This window comes from Lissotriton vulgaris, chromosome 6, assembly GCF_964263255.1.
Source record: "Lissotriton vulgaris chromosome 6, aLisVul1.2, whole genome shotgun sequence".
In the NCBI taxonomy this organism is placed as follows: Eukaryota; Metazoa; Chordata; class Amphibia; order Caudata; family Salamandridae; genus Lissotriton; species Lissotriton vulgaris.
In genome coordinates this window covers 1,689,546,441-1,689,570,087 of record NC_141694.1, presented here as the reverse complement: position 1 = coordinate 1,689,570,087, position 23,647 = coordinate 1,689,546,441, and the positions used below count along the sequence as shown (strand labels likewise).

Below are 23,647 nucleotides of genomic sequence, written 5' to 3'. Positions count from 1 at the left end.
TTGTAAAGTGGTATCTCAGATACCCAGGGCCAGTAAATTAAATGCTACTGGTGGGATTGCAGCGCTGCTTGCGCCACCAACCAAAGTAGCCTTTCAAACCTGTCCCAGGCCTCTGCCATTGACTCCCCTTTTACTACCTATCAGTCACCCCTAAGGTAGGTTCTAGCTAGCCCTATGGGCAGGGTGCGCTGTAGGTAACAGGTAGGACATGTGCCTTAACTGTGTTGCATGTCCTGGTAGTGACAAACAGCCATTTTGGTTTCTCACTACTGTGACGCTACCCTCTCATAGGAATGCATTAGGGATTCCCTAAAATGTGTGTCAGTGGTAATTCCTGATATGAGAGGGGTAGCGTAATCTAGTTTGGTATGTTCCGATTAGTGGTAATAAATGCTGCGTAATGGTGTTGGCATATTTATTATCAGTATTTTAGAACTGCCACTTTTAAAAGTGGGCATTTCTGTGTGCACTGTGTCTTTGTTCCTGCCTCTTGTGTATTGCATGTCTAGCTCTGGAGTGACAGACTGGGGAGGTGCAGTGGCTCCAGAGGGGCTGGGTGAGTCAGCGCTAGGCTGAATAGGCAGATCTGCATTTGGAGTAGTGGGAGGAGTAGTCTCTGACCCTGAATAGGTCTGTGCCTGCTTTGTACAATGCTGGCTCCGCCCCCCTGTGGTGTGTCTGTGGGCAGGATCTACTCTGTCAATGGGGACTGTTGTGCACGGTACACAAATGTTGGAGTGCCCCACAGACCTGGTTTTGACCGGGCACAGAGCTCTGTGTCAGGAGAACAAAGAACATAGCTAGTATAAATATTGGGACTCTGACCCTATGAAGGAGAAGAACTTTGTGCTGACCTGCGGGAAGCTAAAGGACTGCTAGGCAAGGCGGAACCGCCAGCTGCTGCTTCCTGGGAGTCCCTATGCGCTGGCCTGCCTTTGCCCAGCTCTGCCCCTCTGAATTTGGGACTTAGCTGCTCATGAGCGCTTCAGGGTTATTTGCCTTGCGCCAGAAGATGAGAGGAGTGCTGATGCCCTGCAGCATGGGCCACGCTCCTCTCCACAAGGTGGCCAGAGCACCAGAGGGGGGTCCACACTGCCCAAGGGGTGAGGAGTGCCCCAGGGGTCTTTTCCCTCAAAAGCACTGTGCAGCAGATTGCTCCGAAGGAATCCCAGTATGGGGATTCCCCTGTGCTGCCTAGTGGTGGGTGGGCTCCCGGAGTGATGTGGAGAGCCACACGTGATTCTATGATCCCGAGGAGGTTGGGCTCCAACTTTGCCCTGCAGAGTGCATGAAGATCACTCAGTCATTGCCTTTTTCGGTATTCCTGAACCTGAGGAGAAGGGCTCCAGCTCTGCTCATTCCGAGCGAGTCGGCCAGATGTCAGGTGAAGAGAGCCTGACCTGGGGCAGGGCCGGAGACCAGAAAACTGCGTGGAGACCAGGCAGAAGCCAGGCAAGGGCTGAGCTTGCTCGTGGGCGTGGTTTGCACCCAAATGAGAGACATCGCCGAGCCTGAAGTGCAGGCAGGAGCCTACCCACTTTGGTGAGCACCAAAGGAGGGACTGGATGGTGTACTGTCAACATAGGAACAACAACTGCCAGCTGTCCACACCGAGCACCACCCACGGACAGTTCTCCTGCCATCACTGCAGCCAGACCTTCAACACCATCATCACCCCGCACCGAACACCAACACTGCAGAAACCCTGAGGTGCATCCTTCTGAAAGTGTGCTGAAAGTGTGCTCCCTGCACAGACACCCCATTGAAATCTGTGACCTCCTCGACACCCTCTCGCTGGACTTTGCCTTCTTTACAGAGACCTGGACCAAAGCCTCCTCCACACCTGATATTGCCACCGCCATCCCCAACGGATTCAAGATCCAGTGGAAAGACCGGCCCAACTGCCCAGGAGGAGGATTCACCTTTGCACACAAGAGCTCCCTCCGGCTCTCACTCCACCACAAACAACCCCCTCTTCACCACCAAGCACCTTCACTTCCAGATACAGACAATCTGAAAAAAGGCTCTTGGCTGCACCCTCGCCTACAGACCCCCCGGCCCGACCCTCATTTGCTGCGCCCATCACTGACCTCATTGCACCCCATACCATTGCCTCCACGGACTACATACTCATTGGTGACCTGAACGCCACCACGACAACCCCACCGACCCCAACTCCACCCCCCTCCTAGACAACCACGCCAACCTTTGGCTGAAACAGCTCATCACCATGCCCACCCACAAGGCAGGACACACCCTCGACCCCATCTTTGCAGGAGGTAACAACATACCACGTAACCCCACTGTACAGACCACCACTGCGTACCCTTCAACGTCGACAAACCAGCCGCCCCAAACCTGCAACACGCCCTCCACAAAGGAACTGGAGTAAAGTCACTGAGGATCAGCTCAACTCCTCCCTCAAACGCAATGCCCCCACCTCCTCGACCGACGCCAACATCGCAGCCAAAGGAGTCCACACATGGATCTCCAACTGCGCAGATGAAGTCGCACCCCTACGTAACTCCAACAGACAGCGCCCCAGAAAGGCCACCTGGTACACCACCAACCTCCAAGAATCAAGATGCACCTGCAGATGTCTCGAGAAGAACTGGAGAAACAGCAAAACCCCAAAAGATCATTCCACCTACAAGACTGCCATGGCAGAATACCACCAATGCATCAGATCCACCAAAAAGGTCCTTCATCCGAAACAAGATCATCACCAACTCCAGCAACTCAAAGGAACTTTTCAAAGTCATCCAGGAATTCACCAAACCCCCAGCGAAACCACGGACATCACCCCCTCCCAGGACCTCTGCGACAAGCTCTGGTCCTACTTCCATCTGAAACTCAAGGGCCTCTATGACCACTTCAGTGACCAAACACCTAACACTGAAACGACCACCGTCTCCAGCAACACCAACAGGCCTACCATCTCCTCCTGTACCTCAACCATCCCCGAGGACACCACCTCTACCATGAAAGACATCCACTTAGGAGCCCCCAAGGACCCTTGCCAACAGCACATCTACCACAGAGCCACCACCACCCTCGCTCCCGAATTACGACGCACCATCAACACCACCTTCAAGACCGGCACCTTCCTCGATGACTGGAAACGTGCAGAAGTCAAACCCCTGCTCAAGAAACCAACCATCTGCAGACCACAAGAACTACCGACCCATCTCCTTCCTCCCTTTCACAGCAAAACTTACAGAGAAGATCGCCAATGCCCAACTAACCACATTCATCGAAGAAAACTCCGTCCTTGACCCCTTCCAATCCGGATTCTGAAGCAACCACAGCACTGAGACCACCCTACTTGCCACCACAGACGATATCCACACCCTCCTCGACCAAGGACACACCACAGCCCTGATCCTACTCGACCTCTCTGCAGCATTCAACACCGTCTCCCACTGCACACTCCTAGCCATACTCCATGATGCAGGCATACAGGGAACCACCTTCAAATCGATCGATCAGCTCCTTCCTCACCGGCAGACCTCAAAGAATCAGACTGCTACCCTTCCTCTCCAAACACAACTGCGGAGTACCCCAAGGATCGTCACTCAGCCCCACACTCTTCAACATCTACTTGGCCCCCCTCTCCACCATCGTCACAAACCACGGAGTCAAAATAATATCCTATGCCGACGACACCCAGCTAATCCTCTCCCTCACCAAGGACCCCGTCACCACCAGACTCAATTTTCAGGAAGCGATGAAGGACATCACATCATGGATGAGTAACAAATCCCTGAAGCTCAACTCGGAGAAGACAGAAGTCCTTATCCTCGGACCATCCCCTTCTGCATGGGACAACACCTGGTGGCCCACCGCCCTCAGCACCCCTCCCACGGACCACGCCTGAAACCTCGGCATCATACTCGACTTCTCCCTCTCCATGACACGACAGGTCAACACCGTCGCCTCCAGCTGCTTCAACACCCTCTGCATCCTTCGAAAGACCATCAAGTGGATCTCGCCAAATCAAGGAAGGCTGTCACCCACGCACTCATAACCAGCATCCTGGACTACGGAAACACCCTCTATGCCGGGATCAACAAGATCTCATCCACAAACCTCAGACCATGCAGAACACCGCAGCCAGACTCGTTCTCAGCATTACTCGACAGGAACACATCACCTAACACCCGCGCTATCTCCACTGGCTCCCCGTAGAGAAGAGAGTCACATTCAAGATACTCACACATGCCTACAAATGCCTCCACAACATCGGACCCCAATACCTCAACGAGAGAATCTCCTTTCACGTACCTGAGAGAAACCTCCGATCTGTCGGCCTCGCCCTCGCCAAAACCCCGTGCATCCGTAAAGCGAGAACAGGTGGCAGAACCTTCTCCCACATAGCGGCCAAGACCTGTAACAAGCTCCCGATCAACATCAGAGGCGCCCCCTGAACATCTTCAGGAAGACACTCAAGACCTGGCTCTTCGACTGAACGGAGGTGCAAAACCTCCCCCTCTCCCTCAGCGCCTTGAGACCCTCACGGGTGAGTAGCCCGCCTCACAATCCCCTGATGGATTGACTGATTGTGGGTACCCTGCTGAAGTCCCACTTGTAGTGCCAGACAAGGACAGCCCGGGTGAGTGGGCTGTCCTTGTGAGAGGGAGACTGTTGGTGCCAGTCTTGGTTTACGGCTACAATGCCAGATCACGAGTAGCTGCATCGTCTGAAGGTGGAGCCCCGGTGAGAGGAGCACCCAAAGCACTGTTGGTGCTTATTTGTGTGCACAGCTACGCTGCCAGATTGCGGGCAGCTACAATGACGGGGGCATTTATTTTACATGAGAGAGATAAGGGTGAGTTGCACCCATTAGAGTACGGGCTGGTGGAGGCCTCGTGACAGGAGAGCCCTGACTTTGTGGGACAAGGGCATTTGGGTCAGCGCAAGACAGGCCCCCGAGGAAGGCCACTCAGCCTAGAGATCACAGTTTGTTCTGGTGGGTCACAAGGCCCTAATGTGATGTTTACACCGTACCAGTGTTACTGTGGTGCACTGCTGATTTATACCTAATGTTATTTATGCATAATGTGTTTATGCTAAGTGCCATTGCCAGTAATTACTGGTTGCTTTTCTAACTGTGCATTCTAATGGTTAGCCCTGTAATGAATATTATCCCCTGTAAAGCTATATCTAGTGCCAGGTGTCACAGTGTACATATGTGATTACATTTTAATGTGTTTATGAGTAATACAAAGGCTATTTTTTATATAACCCTGTGTGGAATTTCTTTGGTGTTGTGCCTAGTGTGTTGCTGCTGTGTGTGTGTGTTGGGCAAACACTTTACACATTGCCTCCAGGATAGGCCTCACTGCTCGTGCCAAGCTACCAAGGTGGTGAGCAGGGGTTATCTTCGGCGTGTAACTTCCTTGCCCTGACTAGAGTGGTGTGTTTTGCCTGGCTTTGGAGCATGCCTTAGCCAACCAGAAATCCCATTTCTAACAAAAACATATGCTGATTGCCGCTGACAGACTCAGGATGAAAGTGACTGGGTCCTTATCAAGTAGAAATGAAAGCGGAAAAAAGACACCCTGGGGCAGATTTACAAGCCCCTTGCGACATGTGTGCGGCGCTGTTGCGTCACTTCTGTGATGCAACGGCATCATAAACAATGCGCCACCATGCAACAGATTTACAACGTGACGCATCTAGTGAGATGCGTCACATTGTAAAGCCCTGCGCTACATTATACCTACATCAAGTATAATCTATGCAGGGTGGGCGTTCCGTCGCAAGGAAGCCCCGTAAAAGTGACAGACTGAAATCTACAAGATTTCATTGAGTCACTTTTACGTCCTTCCTGCATCAAAACCCTCTGCCTGCTTGAAGCAGGCATAAGGAGTGATGCAGCATGTTAGACATACGGCACCCCTGATTATTACTGGAGTTGTGTTGCGCTTGCGACATGACTCCAGCAAGGCGCTGCCCTTACGCCAGAAGATGCAACATGTATCTTGCTATCCTTGCGCCACGGTGCGTCGCATTGTAAATGCGACACATCCGTGGTGGCATAAGGGTATTCCTGCGAATCGCATCTTTACTGCTGCATCTCTGCTGATATGCAGGGATGCGCACGTCCTTGTAAATCTGCCCCTCTATTTTCTGTCAATCCTCTGAGGCTTGTGACGTGCAAAGGACACATGTTGACAGTGTACCATCCCGGAAAATCCATCACATAGAATTTGTCTCACTTCAAGCACCTACCTCGATGTTCATAAGCTCCTGTAATCATGAATGAGGCGACCCCACCTGACAGTCCAGATCAAGCATCAGAAACGGTGTCAATCGGAGTGCATCTCAACCATCTCATACCACCCAATCTGGCCGAATAGTGCAAGCGCCTCATGGAATTACTGATTAAATATGACGTGCTTGCTTTTCACACTTTTTTTATTTCGCAAAGTGGGGGATGTAATGTCATAAGACTATGTGCCCTAGGACCCTTATGGTTCTGGGTGGGCTCAGCAAGGACTTGGGTAACGCTTGGAGGTGTTAAGGTTTGGTTATTAATGGTTATGACGTAATGAGCGTGCAGTGTGCGACAGTATGCTGAGGAATAAAGATGCCTATTACAGAGCTCCGTGCGTGGCATATTCATTTGCATACTCCCAGGCTGGGAAGGATGCTACAGTGAGCACAATGCTGGAGGGATGCTATTTCGAAGATTTATCTTTTCACTAAATTGAATATATTTGATGAACATCATGCTCTGATAATTTACTGAGACCACAGAAATTTCAAACACTTACGTTTTACTTATTCATCTAATATCTATGTTGTTAGCATACAAAGATATATTACGACGTGCTTTGCCAAATTTGTAGATTAATTTGAAGAATGACCTGTGATTAGTCTCTGCTTCCAATCTCTAATAGTAGGAGTGGGTATTGCAATATTGTCAGAACCAAACAAAACCTAAAATATATTTTCTATTTTTTAAGGTTCACAGTCAGCTATAATACCCAAGTATTCGATGATGGGGCCATTTAAAGGTCACATGAGCATCAAAAGCAGCCGTAAGTATCTATGATTGCTCTGTAAATAGTTACATTTGTATTTTGAACGCTATGGTGACCTTTTTAATTCATATGCAATGATCAGCATATGTTTTTATGGTAACCATAAAATCCTCCTGTTAAAATACCTTCTTTTAGCATTGTAATTCCTGTGCATAATGTTGATTTCGTGACTCCTAAATAGTGATGCTAATTTACCTCTTCGGGGCAGAGATTTGAAGGTCTTTTCCAAACTGCTTACAAATTAATAGTAGTATCAATATGGTAGACATGTAGAATTCTGGCCGCCCCATCATCTGAGACATGACCACTCTCACTGAAATGAACCTATTGCTGCGACTAGAGAAAAGCAGGGGATAACTGGTGACATTATGGTTGATGAATTCCACATTAGAGACTAGCTTACTGTGCTTCCCTCCTCATTCATAGCTGCCCAGTTTTCAAGGTCCATGCTTGATGTGCTGCTTCAGTCCAGGTTTTTTCCTTTGAATTCCGGAACTTGTTTCAGAATGAGATAAGCACGACTACAAGTCCCAGAATAAAAAAACAAACCTGGACTGGAGCAGCACATCATAAATGCACTTGGAAACTTAGCAGGGCTGCTCATTGCTCTCTGTACACTTACATTTCGACGTATCCTGGAAAGAGGAGGGGAATGGAAACCCTGCAATTCACTTTCTGGCACATGCATCAACACTGCCATTTGCGATTCTTGATTAGCGAAAAATAAGGATTCGCTAATAATGAATAGCAAAAGGCTATGCATGTAAAAATCGCTTAAAAAATAGCGATTTCTAAACATTCCTTAATTGCGACTTGCAAATTACGAGCAGCAATTAAGGAATACCTCCCCATTCATTCCTATGGGCCTAGAGGCCCATAGGAATGAATGGGAAGACATTCTCAATTTGAGATTCTCAATTAGAGAATCGCAAATTGAGAATGCAATTTCAAGGGCGCCAGGGTGTCAAAGTACACCCTGTTGCACCCCTGAAATCTGCATATGAGTACATCTTGCACACAAACATGCCCTAAGAGCATGTGTGTGTGTAAAATGGAACTTTGAAAAATGCACTTTAGAGCAGATTTTAAGTTTTTGCAAATTACCATGAAGTTCAACTTCATGGTAATTTGCATCCCCTATTAGCGAAATCGCTAGTTTTTTACTTTAATGCATTGCATTTAGGGAATCTCAATTTGCGATTCCTTAAATGCAATGGCAATTTAAGTAATCGCAATTTAGAGATTACTTAACTTGCGATTTTTGCATTTGGGATGATGCATCCTAAATGCAAAAATACCGGTAGCAAAGAGTCAGATTCTGAAGATATACAGAAAACGCTTTAGCAACACATAAAATAAAATAAGTACAAATCTAAAAGCCCATTCATTTTTATTTAGAACTTAGGACCTAATGTACAACACCATTTTGCAGTCTCAAACAGGTGGTTCACAAAATCAAGGTGTTAGCCAGATGTACTAAATATTTTTATGTTCAGAAACAGTCCAAATTGCTGTTTGCAGCTGCAAAAAATGTTTCTGGCCATGCACTTAACCTATTTTGGGACTTTGTACAGTTTTTGCTTACTCCTAAAATGGGTTTGGCGCTTCATGTTGATTCAGAATTTTGAAAACAGTGTGTTGTAGGTGTCCCTTCCAAATAACAAATTGGTGTGTGAGGTACCAATGTTTTGCAACGCGATCCACTCACAAAACATTAAAAAATAACCAACTCCCGCGTTGCAGTAGCAAGCCATTCACAAAAGGGGACACGTTCCCCTTTGTGAATAAAAAACAGAAATTTATTTCAGGGGACCACTGCCAACTCTCAACAAACTATAACACTTCATTTTTCTTATCAAAGCTCTTTTTTCTTCAGGGAAAACTGGCTGCATTTTTTAAAAGAAATGTTTGCTTTATTTAAAGGAGATCACAGAACTGGTAGTCTGCTGACTCTAGCTAGCCACCATTCCTGCGATGGCAGCCTACCTCATTAATCTAATTATGAAATAGGTCAGATTGCGACCCATTCAGAATCATAATTTTATGATCCGACCTATTAATCTAGTCAGTGGCAACCTTATCTTGGAAACCAATTCACGGCTAATCTCAGATCTAAATGATTAAATTACAGATTCAGCAGGTTCCTGACCAGTGACAGAAAACCACGAGGAACATCTAAATAAATAATTAATCCCCCCCCCCCTCCCCCTGCACCCGGCCCCACCGCTCTGACCTGCACGGGCCGTGGCTTACCAAGAGTGAAGCCTAGTGCAGGCTCTGCAACTAGAAGTATAAAACAATATTACATATATGCATTTGTCTTGAACTTGAAGAGTACCGCAATAGTCTTATTGTTGGTCCCCTTAATTACTTGAAAGCCCAGACTTGCAGGCAACTGGACAGAACACATTCGCTGATCAGAAATTCCAAGTAAAGGATTTAAAGTTGTATCATTGTAGCACCAATCCAAAGTATCCAAATAATAAAAATATTCTCTCTTAGAATATTACTATTTTCATACGCTTTCCACTTTCTCAGTATGAGCTGTACATTTGATGGACAACATAAACGCTGGGATAGTGCCAGACTGATTCTACCAAAGGCAAAAAAGCTACCCGCCCCACCTCTTCAAACTACGCCCCAGTAGTATCTTATTGAAGGGGTTCTTCAATAAGACACTACCAACAGAGCATATCATGTGCAAAAATAGGCAATCATATTCAAATTTACAAAATATATAGCAATTTTATTAGTTTTTTGACAAACATATAAGCAATACTTAAATACTCATGATTATAATAACCTATCAAAATTCAGTAACACAAACCTCTATCGCATCAGGTCCCACACTCCTATACCAAACAGCACAATCATTCCTTCAGATATTCCCAAAATTCACCAAACAGACCCATACCTCAATCACACAATTCATAACACACTCAATAATAAAAACTGTACAAAAACACCACAGGATGGTCAGGTGACATAATGGAACAGGTCATCATGATGGTGGGGGTAGGGGTACATACAATCCAGCTGCCCCCTCACGAACAACGCCCCAGCCAGACTGATTTAGCCACCCTCGCGGGATATGTTGGCCTATAGACCTGCTAGCCCACAGTGCCACCATATGTACCCATAAACCTAGTGAGGTAAAAAATGGGTTGGGCAACCTCAGAAGATGACAACCCTGACTCAAAAAAATCAATGAACTCTGCCTCCATTATATCATATCTGACTTCGGCAGTGGGAGCCATAAATAAAGAAATAGCTAACGCGGAGAAAGAACTGGGATTGGGAGCGAGCCAAGACTCAGAGGAGTGGCGAACTGTAATCGACAACAGCCCTAGTATCTCTGTTCCTGTGGAGCCTACTGTGCTGATAACAAGAGCGGCAATCGGGAGGGAAGACCTAACACATGATGACACTTTGACAAGGGGTGAGGTTGGTTAAAATAAGGAAGATAAGGAAAACATGCCACCCATGGATAAGACAACGAAAGGGGCTCGCATAGGTCCCCCAGGGAAAAAGAGGGCAAAAATAAAAAGTCAAACAAACAATAAGGGTATTTTCACCCAGGCTGAAGATCTGGACATGAACATCCAACCGACACTGCGAAACGTTGTGGAGGAGATATTTAGTTCTCGGCTGGAATCTATACTTACTAGCATTGCCAAAGACATAACTGATGCATTGAACACTTGTGTGGAGGGTATTTTGAGGAAATGTGAAAGTATTGAAACTTTCCTAAGGGTCTCGAATATTTCATGTGAGGGTTCTAATTCAACTACAATACCCCAAGTGCAAATACAGCCTAAGTCCCATACTAGTGTGGATTGCCCCGGTAGTCAATCACAATCAATTGATAGGATAAAACCTAGCCTTTTGGCCATTACAGATGCAACAGCAGGGGGGAGGACCTCCAGCCGGGATGAGAGACCGTTAATCCCTTTGTCCAATGGCATGATTTTGGCTAATAGAGGGAACCAAGGTACTCAAGAGAGGAAATTTTGATTAAACAGCAGTAGACTTAATCTCCCTCCAGGAGGCACTCCCTTGGTAACTGTCCTTATAGGGATGCCCCCACTTAGAGAGCGTGAACATGAATCTACCTTGGGCCTGTTACGAAAAACCAAATACTGGTGTGACCAGCATTGTAGTGGCAACTTCAAGGTTTCATCTCATATCATAATGGCTAGACATGTGGGGTGGGTTGGTGTTAGACCTGGCATCTTTGGCGTGATTTCCCTAGTCTTTTTGCCTCTACCTCCTGTATTTTTGACGCTGTGCTGGATTTCGTTTTTGCTGGTTTAGATGTTTTGGGCACTTTGCCACTGCTGATCAGTGTCAAAGTGCAAGTACTACCTGTATAAATTGGTACTGTAATTGGATATCCATGATTGGCATATTTGTATCACCAAAAAGTCCCTAGTAAAGTGCACTGGGTGTGCCAGAGCTGGTGATGCAAATGCTACTAGTGGGCCTGCAGCAATGATTGTGCCACCCACATGAGTAGCCTTAAAATGGTGTCTCAGGCCTGCCACCGCAGTGCCTGTGCGCAGTCTGTGAACTGCCATGTCCTCCTGGTCAGTGTCCCCACTGACCAGGCTTAACCCTTCCCTTTCTGTGCACATTGGCCATCCCTATGGAAGGCCCAAGGTATACCCCCTGGGCAGAGTGCAGTGTATGTGAAAGGTAGAGCATGTACTAGTGCAGGTGACATGCTCTGGTAGTGAATTACAGCCATTTTCGTTTTTCACTATTGTAAGGCTATCTTGCCCAGAGGCTATCATGGGGAATGCTGGCTACAGTGGCTACCAGTATATCTTCCCATAGGAGCAAGATAGGACATAAAAGTCTGGTATCCCTGAACTCAGAATTTAATAACACATCCTTTGTGAAAGGTTGTTTTAAAAACCTGTGTTTGAGAACAGCACTTTTAGAAAGTGGCTGTTCTCTTGTCTGACCTTTCTGTGTGCCTTGGCCTGTTTGTGAATTGACTGTCTGGTTTGAGAGTGACAGGGGCTGGGAAGCCCCCAGGAGGCTGGATGAGTGAGCCCTAGGCTGAATGACTGCATCTGCATCTTGAGTATTGGGAAGGGATAGCACCTGGGCCTGGATAGGGCTGTGCCTGCCTTCTACAATGCTGGCTTCACCTCCTGCTGGGCGGCTGATGACCCTGCCCCTGACTCTGAAAGGTAAGGAGAAGCCAGGAAAACAAAGTGCTCAAGGAACACCCAGAACTGGTTCAGACCGGGCTCAGAGCCCTCCTGCACAAAGGAAACAAAGACTTTTAGGGGTATAAGTACAGGACCCCAGACTACAGAAAATTAGATCATCCTGGAATCAAGAAGGAACCTCTGCCAAGGAGAAAGCTGGAGGACTGAAGAAGGAAGACTGTCCTGCTGTTGCTTTGCTGGACTGACCTGCAATTGCTTTGCTGCCAAGGAGAGGGGAAGGACTTTGCGTTGTGCTGTGTCCCCTTGCTGTAAGGAATCTCCAGGGGCCTGAGAGAGAGCTGGCTCCCTGTTAAGAAGTCCCAGAAACAAAAGGACTTCACCCCCAATATCCCTGAACTCTACTGAGAGAGTTCTGTCCTTCCTAGAATGCTTTGGCCAGTTGTGGTGCCTCTGGAAGTTGTACCGGTGTTGGGAAGCTGGAAACTAAGATTTAAAGAACTTTCTACAAAGTTTATCGCATCGCCGCTTGCGGAGCACATCCCCGTCAGTGCGAGCAAATTCCCGCCGCTACGAAGGCCAAGATCGATACAGCGCCTGTTGCCGCTGCCAGAGTCATTGCATCCTTTGTTTGCGGGACGCACCAGTCCGGTGCGGGAAGATTACCATGGCTGCGAGTATCGTCGCAGAGCCTGTCGTCACTCAATCAATCAATCAATCATCGCATTTATATAGCGCACTACTCACCCGGAGGGTCTCAAGGCGATTTGGGAGGGGGGGTCCGCTACTGCTCGAACAGCCAGGTCTTGAGCTGCTTCCTGAAGGCAAAGTGGTCTTTGGTCAGGCGGAGGTTGGTCGGGAGGGGGTTCCAGGTCTTGGCGGCCAGGTAGGAGAAGGACCTTCCTCCTGTTGTGGCTCTTCGGATGCAGGGGACGGCGGCGAGGGCGTGGCTGGTCGATCGAAGCTGGCGTGTGGGAGCGTAGAGGTTGAGGCAGCTGTTGAGGTAACTCGGGCCTTGGTTGTGTTGGGCTTTGTGTGCGTGGGTGAGGAGCCGGAAGGTGATTCTCTTGTTGACCGGGAGCCAGTGCAGGTCTCTCAGGTGTCCGGAGATGTGGCTGTGTCGGGGGATGTCGAGGATGAGTCTCGCTGAGGCGTTCTGGATTCGCTGGAGTCTCTTCTGGAGCTTGGCGGTTGTTCCGGCATAGAGGGCGTTGCCGTAGTCCAGACGGCTGGTGACGAGGGCCTGGGTGACCGTCTTCCTGGTCTCGGTGGGGATCCACCTGAAGATCTTGCGTAGCATGCGCAGGATGTTGAAACAGGACGAGGAGACGGCGTTGACCTGTCTGGTCATGGAGAGGGAGGAGTCCAGGATGAAGCCCAGGTTGCGTGCGTGGTCTGTCGGTTTGGGTGCGGTGCCCAGGGTGGGGGGCCACCAGGAGTCGTTCCAGGCGGAGGGCGAGGAGCCCAAGATGAGGACATCCGTCTTGTCTGAGTTCAGTTTCAGGCGGCTAGTCATCATCCACTCGGCTACGTCTTTCATCCCTTCGTGTAGGTTGGCTCTAGCGGTGGCGGGGTCGTTGGTAAGGGAGAGGATCAGCTGGGTGTCGTCGGCGTAGGAGATGATGTTGAGGTTGTGTTGGGCGTGCGATGGCTGCGAGGGGGCTCATGTAGACATTGAAGAGGGTGGGGCTGAGCGAGGAGCCTTGAGGGACGCCACAGATGACTTTGGTGACTTCTGATCTGAACGGGGGTAGGCGGACTCTCTGTGTCCTTCCAGCGAGGAAGGAGATGATCCACTCCAGTGCCTTCTCCTGGATCCCGACGTTGCTGAGGCGCTGCACTAGGGTGCGGTGGCAGACAGTGTCGAATGCCGCGGAGAGGTCTAGGAGGATGAGGGCCGCTGTTTCTCCGTTGTCAAGCAGGGCTCGGATGTCATCGGTGGCTGCGATGAGGGCGGTCTCGGTGCTGTGGTTGGCCCGGAAGCCAGACTGTGAGGGGTCGAGGGATCCATTCGTCTCGAGGAAGGCGGACAGTTGCTTGTTGACGGTCTTCTCGATGACTTTGGCTGGAAACGGGAGGAGCGAGATTGGGCGGTAGTTTTTGAGTTCGGTGGGGTCCGCTGTTGGTTTCTTCAATAGAGCGCTGAGTTCGGCGTGCTTCCAGCTCTCCGGGAAGGTGGCAGTGTCGAAGGAGGTGTTAATGATGTCACGCAGGTGGGGTGCGATGATAACGTCGGCCTTGTTGAAGACGTGGTGAGGGCAGGGGTCGGTTGGAGATCCGGAGTGGATGGAGTTCATCGTGCGGATGGTGTCTTCGGTGCTGATCGGGGTCCAGGCGCTGAGGGTGGTGGTGGGGGGTGTTGGTGCTGACATGGGGAGCGTAGGTTGTGTGCTGAAGCTGTTGTGTATGTCAGCGATCTTGTTGAGGAAGTAAGAGGCGAGGGAGTTGCAGAGGTCTTGCGATGGGGTGATGTCGTTGTTTCCGGCGTTGGGGTTGGAGAGCTCTTTGACAATGGTGAAGAGTTCCTTGCTGTTGTGTGCGTTGTTGTCCAGCCGTTCCTTGAATGCTGTTTTCTTGGTGGCGTGGATCAGTTGGTGGTGCTTTCGGGTGGCGAGCTTGAGGGTGGTCATGTTGTCTGGTGTTGGGTCTCTTCGCCAGGCTCTCTCGAGGGCTCGGCAGTTCTTCTTGGAGCTCTTGAGTTCGTCTGTGAACCATGGGGCCTTCTTGCTGCCGGGTCTGCTGGGCGGGGTCCTCAGTGGGGCGAGGTCGTCTGCGCAGTTGCTGATCCACTTTGTGAGGTTGTCGGCGGCCTGGTTGGGGTTCGCTGAGCTGGCGGGAGGGTGCTGGCTCAGGGATGCGGCGAGTTGGTCGGCTGTGATCTTGTTCCAGCTTCTTCGTGCAACCTGTTGCTGGTGGTGGTGGATCGTGGTTCTTCTGAAGCTGAAGTGGACGCAGCTGTGGTCCGTCCAGTGGAGTCCGATGGCATGGCTGAAGACGATGTCCTTGCTGGATGAGAAGACGGGGTCGAGTGTGTGTCCGGCGTAGTGGGTGGGGGTGGTCACCAGCTGCTTGAGACCGAGGTTGGCGAGGTTGTCCAGCAGGGTGGTGGTGTTGCGGTCGTTGTTGTTCTCCAGGTGGAAGTTGAGGTCCCCGAGGAGGATGTAGTCAGCAGAGGGGAGGGCGTGCGGGCTGATGAAGTCGGCGATGTCTTCGCTGAATTGTGTGCGTGGTCCCGGGGGTCTGTAGATGAGGGTGCCTCTGAGGGTGGTCTTGGGGTCGGTGTGGATCTGGAAGTGTAGGTGTTCGGCGGTAGTCAGGGTGTCGTCGGTGTTGGTCGTGATGCGGATGGTGTTCCTGTGGATGATGGCGAGGCCACCTCCCGTCTAGTTGGCGCGGTCCCTCCGGGTGATCTTGTATCCGTCCGGGATGGCGATGGCGATGTCGGGCGCTGATGAGGCTTTCATCCATGTTTCCGTGAGGAAGGCAACGTCTGGAGATGTGGTGTCGAGGAGGTTCCAGAGTTCGACGGCGTGTCTGTGGGCGGAGCGGGTGTTGAGCAGGATGCACTTGAGGTGGTTGCTGCTGGTGTTCGGCTTGGTGGGTGCGGGTGCAGTGCAGGTCCGGATGAACTTGCAGGAGTGGCAGCTGAAGGGTCCGTGGGTGCGTCTCGGGGTGGCTCGGTAGCATCCCGGGATTCGGCCGGTGTTGAGTGCGTTGAGGGTGGCGGCGTCGTACATCCGGCGGGTGGGCAGGGGTCTGTGGGGGCCAGGGGTCCTGGCGCTGGGCGCGGTCCGGGCGCTGACGGGCGTAGACGGGCTTACCTTTGGCGCACCTTCGGCACTCAATCGGTGCTCCCGCTGCGCGTGTCCGCTGCACGGTCGCTCTGGGGGCGTCATAAGTGAGGAGCCAGTAGGGCGGGTCAGCTGGGTGGCGGGAGCGGGGCGGCCATTGGGCAGGAGGGGGGCGGAGACGCCGGAGGCAGTGGCGGGAAAGGAGGGCCGAGGGTGGCTCAGCGGTGGCTGGGTCGTCCGGCGGCTAGGCAGGGAGCGCGCAGGAGGGGTGGTACAGAAGGCAAAAGGGGAGAGGGGAGAGGGGAACACAGGGGAACACAAGTCAAGAACACTGGGCAAACAGTAGAAGGCACAAAATAACGGCGGAGTGCAGAGGGGGAGACAAAATTAAGTCAGCAGGCGAACGGCAACAGGGGACACACAGGAGAACAGACGGCGGGCTGCAGGGCAAGGGAAGGCAGCAGCAGGAAGAGTGCAGTCAGCAGGGCAAGGTGCTGGCAGACAGCGGGCAGGAGCAGCGGTGTGGGGCCGACCTCACCTGGAACAGGCTCAGCGGTCACTGGGTGAGATCATCGCACCGCTTGCTTGCAGACCGCATCATGTCGCTGCGAGAATCGCATTGAGGGACCACGAGAGGAGAAGATCACCGCTGAGCCGCACATCGTCGTCGCACCGGAGATCGTCGCCGCCCCGAAATATCGTCTCATCATACCTTTTGCGAGCAGCTTCCACCGAAACCTGTGCACCGGAATCCACGCAAGGTATCGCATCCCTCCCCATACAGACCGGAGTCACGGCAACACGCCTGCTGCGTCCAGCGGGGTTGTCGCATCGTCTGTCCAGGGTCTCAGGAGTGACCCATCGCTTGCTTTTCAACGCTACAGCTTTCACCTGGAACTCTTATCGCATCTTAAGATACTGTTGGCTAACACGTGACGCAACTGTGGAATATTTTAACGCAACCTTACGAACACTTTTGAAACCATATTCTTGAACACTCACCCCCACTCAACTGATCTGGGTTTAATCCATCATCATTCTTTAGCTCACTGCACCACCCCAGTTCAGACATGGCCATATGCAAATCAGTCTGACCCTGTACCTCATGGGAACAGTGTAGCCCGAACTGCCAAGCCATGTCTTTCCTGGACCGGAAACAAGCATCCTGGGACCAATTTCGGATTCATAATCCTCATCAACCAGGCTATCTTGAATCCAGTGGTAGAGTGAGCAAGGGACCCATGTCTAGGCATACCCTGCCAACTCAGGGTGAAAAAAGCAATACCAAAGGCGATGATGGACGGAGTGCTTGAACAAATCAAACACTCACCCCCAGTCAACTGATCTGGGTTTAATCCATCATCATTCTTTAGCTCACTCCACCATCCCAGTTCAGACATGGCCATATGCAAATCAGTCTGACCCTGTGCCTCATGGGAGCAGTCCGGCCCGAACTGCCAAGCCATGTGTTTCTTGAATAACATAATAGATTTATTCTCTATGCACATATTATTTTTTATACACACACCATTTTCTCACGAGAGAGCTTACGAATTTAAGCAGTAGTACCTTATTAGAGCAGAAGCCCTGAAGAAAGCCTAGGGACGGTTAGCCCATTTGGCGGAAACATGTCGGCTCTTTTTCGCAGTTATTATTTCAAACTGCATTTTGCACTGTTCTGTTTTTAGTTAGGGGGGGTGTCGGCGTTTAGTAAAGTTAATTGTGAATAGGCATACCACCATATTTTAATTACCACCTGCACACTTTTGTGTTTTGCACTGCTTCTATCTATTTGCAGGTCAGTTCCCTGCTAGACTGCTTGAAGTGAATGTGGGCGGTATTCAGCTGAGTACCTGTTGGGACTGTGTACTCTATTGATCAAGAGATACACCATCCCTTTGAACCGTTCAACCAAATGAGAATAACTGATCATGTGGAATAGTTGATGGCATTGGTTACTCGAATATCAAGATAAGTTGTTTTCCACCACATATCACGTTCATTGGTATTTTTCTGGTTACTTTGTGAGTACCTTAAATTTCAGTGGTAGTTTCTCACCGGTAACATTCTACTTTGCAGAGAGCGTTACTTCTATTTAGACCTTAGTTAGACGGTGAGTAGACCCCCGGTTCTATTGTGTTGTTGTAGTATAGTGTTTGGGGAAGAGGAACCGGGCTGGTCTTAAAAATTTCCCTTTGACCCTACTCCTCCTTGTTAGTCTTTGTTACATTCTGGTTGCTACCATCTTGATAGGTCCATTTATCTTGTTGATACACTTTTAGTAACATGGCTGGGTTGATTTTCAATCAATCAATCAATCAATCATTGAATTTGTAAAGCGCACTACTTACCCGTGAGGGTCTCAAGGCGCTGAGGGGAGGGGCTGCTGCTACTGCTTAAAAAAAGCCAGGTCTTGAGGAGCTTCCTAAAAAGTGAGCAGGTCCTGGGTCTGCCGCAGGTGGGTGGATAGGGTGTTCCAGGTCTTGGTGGCGAGGAAGGAGAAGGATCTGCCTCCGGAGGTTGTTCGTTGGATGCGCGGGACGGCGGCGAGGGCAAGGCTGGTAGAGCAGAGCTGGCGGGCGGGGGTGTTGTAGTTGAATCTGTTGTTTAGGTAGGCAAGTCCGGTGTTGTGGAGTTCTTTGTGTGCGTGGGTAAGGAGCTTGAAGGTGATCCTCTTGTTGACGGGGAGCCAGTGCAGGTCTCTTAGGTGGGAGGTGATGCGGCTGTGTCGGGGATGTTGAGGATCAGGCGGGCGGAGGCGTTCTGGATGCGTTGCAGTCATTGTAGGTGTTTGGTCGGGATTCCTGCGTAGAGTGTGTTGCCATAGTCCAGCCTTCTGCTGGTTTCGGTCGGGATCCACTTGTAGATCCTGCGAAGCATGCAGAGTTTGTTGTAGCAGGAGGAGGAGACGGCGTTGACCTGCTTCGACATGGTGAGGGAGGAGTCGAGGATGAATCCCAGGTTGCGTGCGTGGTCCGTGGGCAGTTCAGCTTCAGTTAAGAACAAAGTGGTTCTGTTGGGTAGCGAAAAATTGCTTTAAAGAAAGGCTATTTCAGCTCATTACACATTAAATAAACAGCTGAAATTAAAGTCTTTATAAGAGTAAAAAAACAATCACGATACACAAGAATTACTTCATTCCGTGATGACACAAGTTTCAATAGATGGTAAACCGTTATGAAAACATGTGATAAACGTGACTGTTGGTGAACAAAGTGATCAGTGCATTGAATTCAGTGACACATATATACAAATTATACAAGGGGAATTAGAAAGGCCAGAGTGTTGAGTTAATACTCCAAGGAGACAAGAGGTAGCTGTGCAAGTTCCTGGAGTTATCTTGACCAATATTGAGCGTCGACGTTTCGACCCTAAGGCGTCCCAGTTGGTGGTCGCGGCGGGTCTTTATCAAGACAGGGGAAGGTCTGGAAAGGAAGGGAGAGGGTTTTCAGAGAGGTGTGGGATTGAACCGTCAAGCATGACGTGTGTGAGCGAAGAATACTCACATTGAGAACAGGTGGAAATATCACAGCCTGGTGGGTAGCCAATGGGTCAACCTGGAATAGACAAGATGCACTAATTTAGGGAGGCTGAAATGCCACGGTATTGCGGGTCTCTATTGACAAGCTTAGAGATGACCCATTAGAGATTTAAAAACTAGGGTCAGTGACTAATTGTAGTGAGAGATAACCCTTTATACTAAGGACGTGTAGGGTTTAGGTCTTAATGACTAAACAGTGAATTAAATCCCAGTCAAAAAACCACCCACGTCGCGTGCCACGAGTGGTGTGGGGCGTCGGTAAATTAGCCAGGCTCGGGTGAGGGGAGCAAAGTGATTGGAGGTGCTCTCACTGTTAAGTTAATATCACGAGCATATTGATTTTGATTAGTTAAAGTGGGTGCTGGAAACCGCACAGTTAGAATAAATAGAGGCGCCAGTTAAATAGCGCCCACTGAACGGCATCTATGCATAAGCCAAACTCGGGTGGGGAGAGCAACGATGAATTAATATAACAAGCGTGTTGTTTAAAAAGGGGGATGTTATTTAAAAGGTTGTTGTTTAAAAACCCCACAGTAAAATTAAATAAGAATGCGAGGTCCAGGGGTTTTGGTGCTGGACGCAGTCCAGGTGCGGACGGGCACAGACGGGCTTGTCTTTGGCGTGCAATCGGCGCACCCGCTGCACGTGTCCACTGCACGCCCGGGCGGCAGTCACCATTTAAGTCAGACAGGGATGGAGGAGCAGCTGGGAGGCGGGCGCGGGGCGGCGAGGGGGTGTGGCCTCAGGAGGAGGTGGCAGGAAAAAAACAAGGTTTACCGAAGGAAAGAAGGGGAGTGGGGGGTGTAGAGCTGGCGAAAAAATGTGGGAAACACTGGAAGAGAAAAGAGAAATAAAGAAAGTACACAGCACAACACAATCAGAGAGTCAACTTTAAGCAGCAAAAAGAGCAGCGGCAGCGGTCACAGCATGCTCGAACTCGAGCTGGGGGGCAGCGGCGAGGCGTCAGCAGGCGGAGCTGAGTGGCGGTCGGGGAGGCGGCTCGGCCTGCAAGCAGGTCGGAACTAGTCACCCTGATCGCCCGGCAGCCAGCACCTTTTGAGTCGGAGAAGAGTGGAGGAGCAGCTGGGAGGTGGGAGCGGGGCGGTGAGGGGGCGTGGCCTCAGGAGGAGGTGGCGGGAAAAAAACAAAGTTTACCGAAGGTTTACGGAGCTATGTCTATTCCCATAATCGTTTATAGGTACAATGCAATGCTATGTGGGGTGAGTGCGTTCCTCGTTGATTATCACCGGCTTCGGAACTGCCAGCTGAAAGTAATTCCTACTAACTGTGGGGGTAAACTGGGGGAATCAGCAGGGGCCAGCGGGAAAGCATGTTGTTGAAAGCTGCTGTGTGGTTGGTTATAGTTTAACTGCACACTTTGGTTGCGTGTATGTGGGGGAATCACTACGGATGACCCCGGCTTGGAGTGTGAGAGTAACGGATATGACCTCTGTATTGTGTCCGCCTCGGGCTAATTGACTTATCCTGTTACGTGCATCTAGCATTTCAGTCGGGGATAAGTGTGGCGTCTGCCGATGTGATGCCGCAGATGACTCCGCATGTGCGGTTTCTTGCTTGAATTGGTGTAACAACAGTGCCCATTCCATAGAGATGTGGCACTTGCGGATACTCCTCACTTCCTCGTCTCTCAGTACCTCTTCTTCTGCAGCACCCCATTTTGTCACTGCACCACCCATGCCTCATCCGGGTGTCCCTTTGGGGCGCGCCAATATATGGGCAACCCTCTCTTCACCAGGAGGCTAGCTAAGGATACTAAATGGTTCTGTAGTTTATCAGATTTTGTCCTGGGGAATACCCCAAGAGCACTTGCCTCCCATGTAGACATGTTTGTGATGTTTGTCGTTGCTCGATTGCCTGATGTACATTATCCCAGTACTGCTGGATAGTGGGTCAGTCCCAGAACATATATTTGAATCCTACTTCAGGGGCCTGACATCAGGGACATGCGATGTGTGTGTGTCTGGATAGAAACGATAGAGGCGTTCTGGCATGAGATATGCTCTGTGGAGAATATTGAACTGTATGTTTTTGAATCGTGTATTTTGGGACACCTTTTTGGGATATTCTAGAGCCTTCTCCCACGTCTTCCCATGTTTGTGTTAACGAGATCAGTGGTTTAAGATGTCTACCCACTCCCATAAGCAGAATTGTGTGTATTACCGGATGTGTCGATGGTTCCCCCGCAGTCGAATCCCATTATCGACGACTGCTATCTAAGAGTTGCCCATTATTGACGACTGCTATCTAAGAGTTGCCTATGTAGTTGCGGGCCCCCAGGGACTCCGAGAGGGGTGGGGGGTACACATGGGGGGTACCTATGGTACCCCCCAGCAGTTCCATGCATAGCATGGCAGGCCCTGCGCGGTGCCTGACATGCTGTACATGGCATTGCACAGCATGCCTTCCTGCGATTGTGGCGGGCGGTGCTGTGTGCACCGCCTGCCACAATGGTAGGAATGCAGGATGCGCCCGCCACTGTGGCGGGCACATCCTAATGCTGCCCAGGGGACCCCACGGGCAGTCCCTTTCACAGACAGGATGGCGGGCGGGCAAAGTCCGACCGCCATCCTAAATGGGCCCCTAAATATAGACATGCATATTTACTACTGCATTTAGGTGCAACTCTCTACTTTTTAGCTATTCACTATTTCCAAGTGGAGATTTACCTCTAGTTGTATTCTTGCATGTCTCTGCCCTCTCTAATGAGGGGAGAGAGCCTTCTACAACACAATTTAGGATGTAGAGATATTTTATTGTATAAAATAAATGTAAATTAATTTCAAATATTTATTATCCTAGAACTGACAAAATAAAATGTTCCACCAAACTGACTCATCAAATTAAATGTGCATTTGATAATAAAAAGATTTAAATACAATATTTTAATATAAAAATACTTTTCGAACAATAATGTAAAATGTGCCCACCCTCACTATTATATTTATGTATGTGTATTACATTTTGTTTAACATTGTCTTTAAAAATTTTAATACTTTGTAATTGTTTAATAAAAGTTGAATTTACTAATAATTCCACTTTATTATTTTATAATAAAAAAGTTATATATAATTGTTATGACTAAAAACATATGTAAATTTTAATGCCAATCTAAAGTCATTTATTTAACATGAGTTCCAACTAGATGTTTTATTTTCCAGCCTCCAGTGTGTTGCAGTACATGTTGTTGGCCCATTTGGTGGTTGATGTCCACCCAGGCTGGGCTGTAGAACATCTACACCAGTTTTGACACATTTTAAGACTGTAGTAACGTTTGCCTAGTCTAGTTTGTGAATAGCAGTGCTCTTACTCATTTGCGGATGTGTGTTAGGGGAAGCATGCCCATCTCTCAATTTTCCCTCAACCCTGCTCCCTTTAGTAGCATATATTCCTTATTTTCCCACCACTTCCACCGTGGATCCCACATTTACTGCTAAAACGTTCACATATATGTGCTCAAATCTTAGCAGCCATGGTAGAAATCTCCGCACAGAAAAGATGGGCGAGGTAGAGGTTTTTTGCCATAGATATGTGAATTGCATTTTGTAGTAATGCTTTGCTTCGTACAAAATGCAGTTTGAGAATTGAGCCTGTGGTGGCTTGAGGGTTTTGTTATTGACATTGACAGTGTCATCTGAATGTATTTATGTGGTCACTACAAAATAAGCAAAAGGGCCTGTCAGCCATTGCTGTTATTCACATTTTAGATCAACTTAAATTACCCCCATTTGGTGTTGAAATTGCCATTCATGTGGTATGGAGTTTTCCCTCTTTCCTGTAGAAGTCCCCATGAGTCTTGCTAGGCAAATGAACCCAGAAAGGAAACTGAAGTGGGAGACCCTATACCTCTCATCTAGATGTGTCACATCTAAACACTAATCGTTTTGGCCTGGCCTAATCCATGTCTGGTGGAATTTTAATGTAACTAAAAAACTGTTTTGAATCTTCAGTTCCCCATGGAAGCAGCCTCTGTTCAAGACCCACTGTTTTGCCTACAAACTGTGATTGGCAGTGGCATGGTCCATCTTTGCTGACTGATCACTCGATATTCTCCTGCAGATGCCTGCAGTC

The 23,647-nt window shown here is 49.4% G+C and overlaps 1 protein-coding gene across 3 annotated transcripts in view; it reads left to right on the top strand.

Annotated features, from left to right (window-relative positions):
- LOC147709322 (spermatogenesis-associated protein 7 homolog) overlaps positions 1 to 23,647 on the top strand; it is a 1,261,012-nt gene that overhangs the window by 299,697 nt on the left and 937,668 nt on the right. For all 3 annotated transcript variants that reach the window (XM_086925461.1, XM_086925463.1, XM_086925462.1), the window contains exon 2: positions 6,972 to 7,046. In XM_086925461.1, coding sequence (XP_086781587.1) covers positions 6,972 to 7,046 — 75 coding nt within the window. The remainder of the gene's footprint in view (positions 1 to 6,971; positions 7,047 to 23,647) is intronic.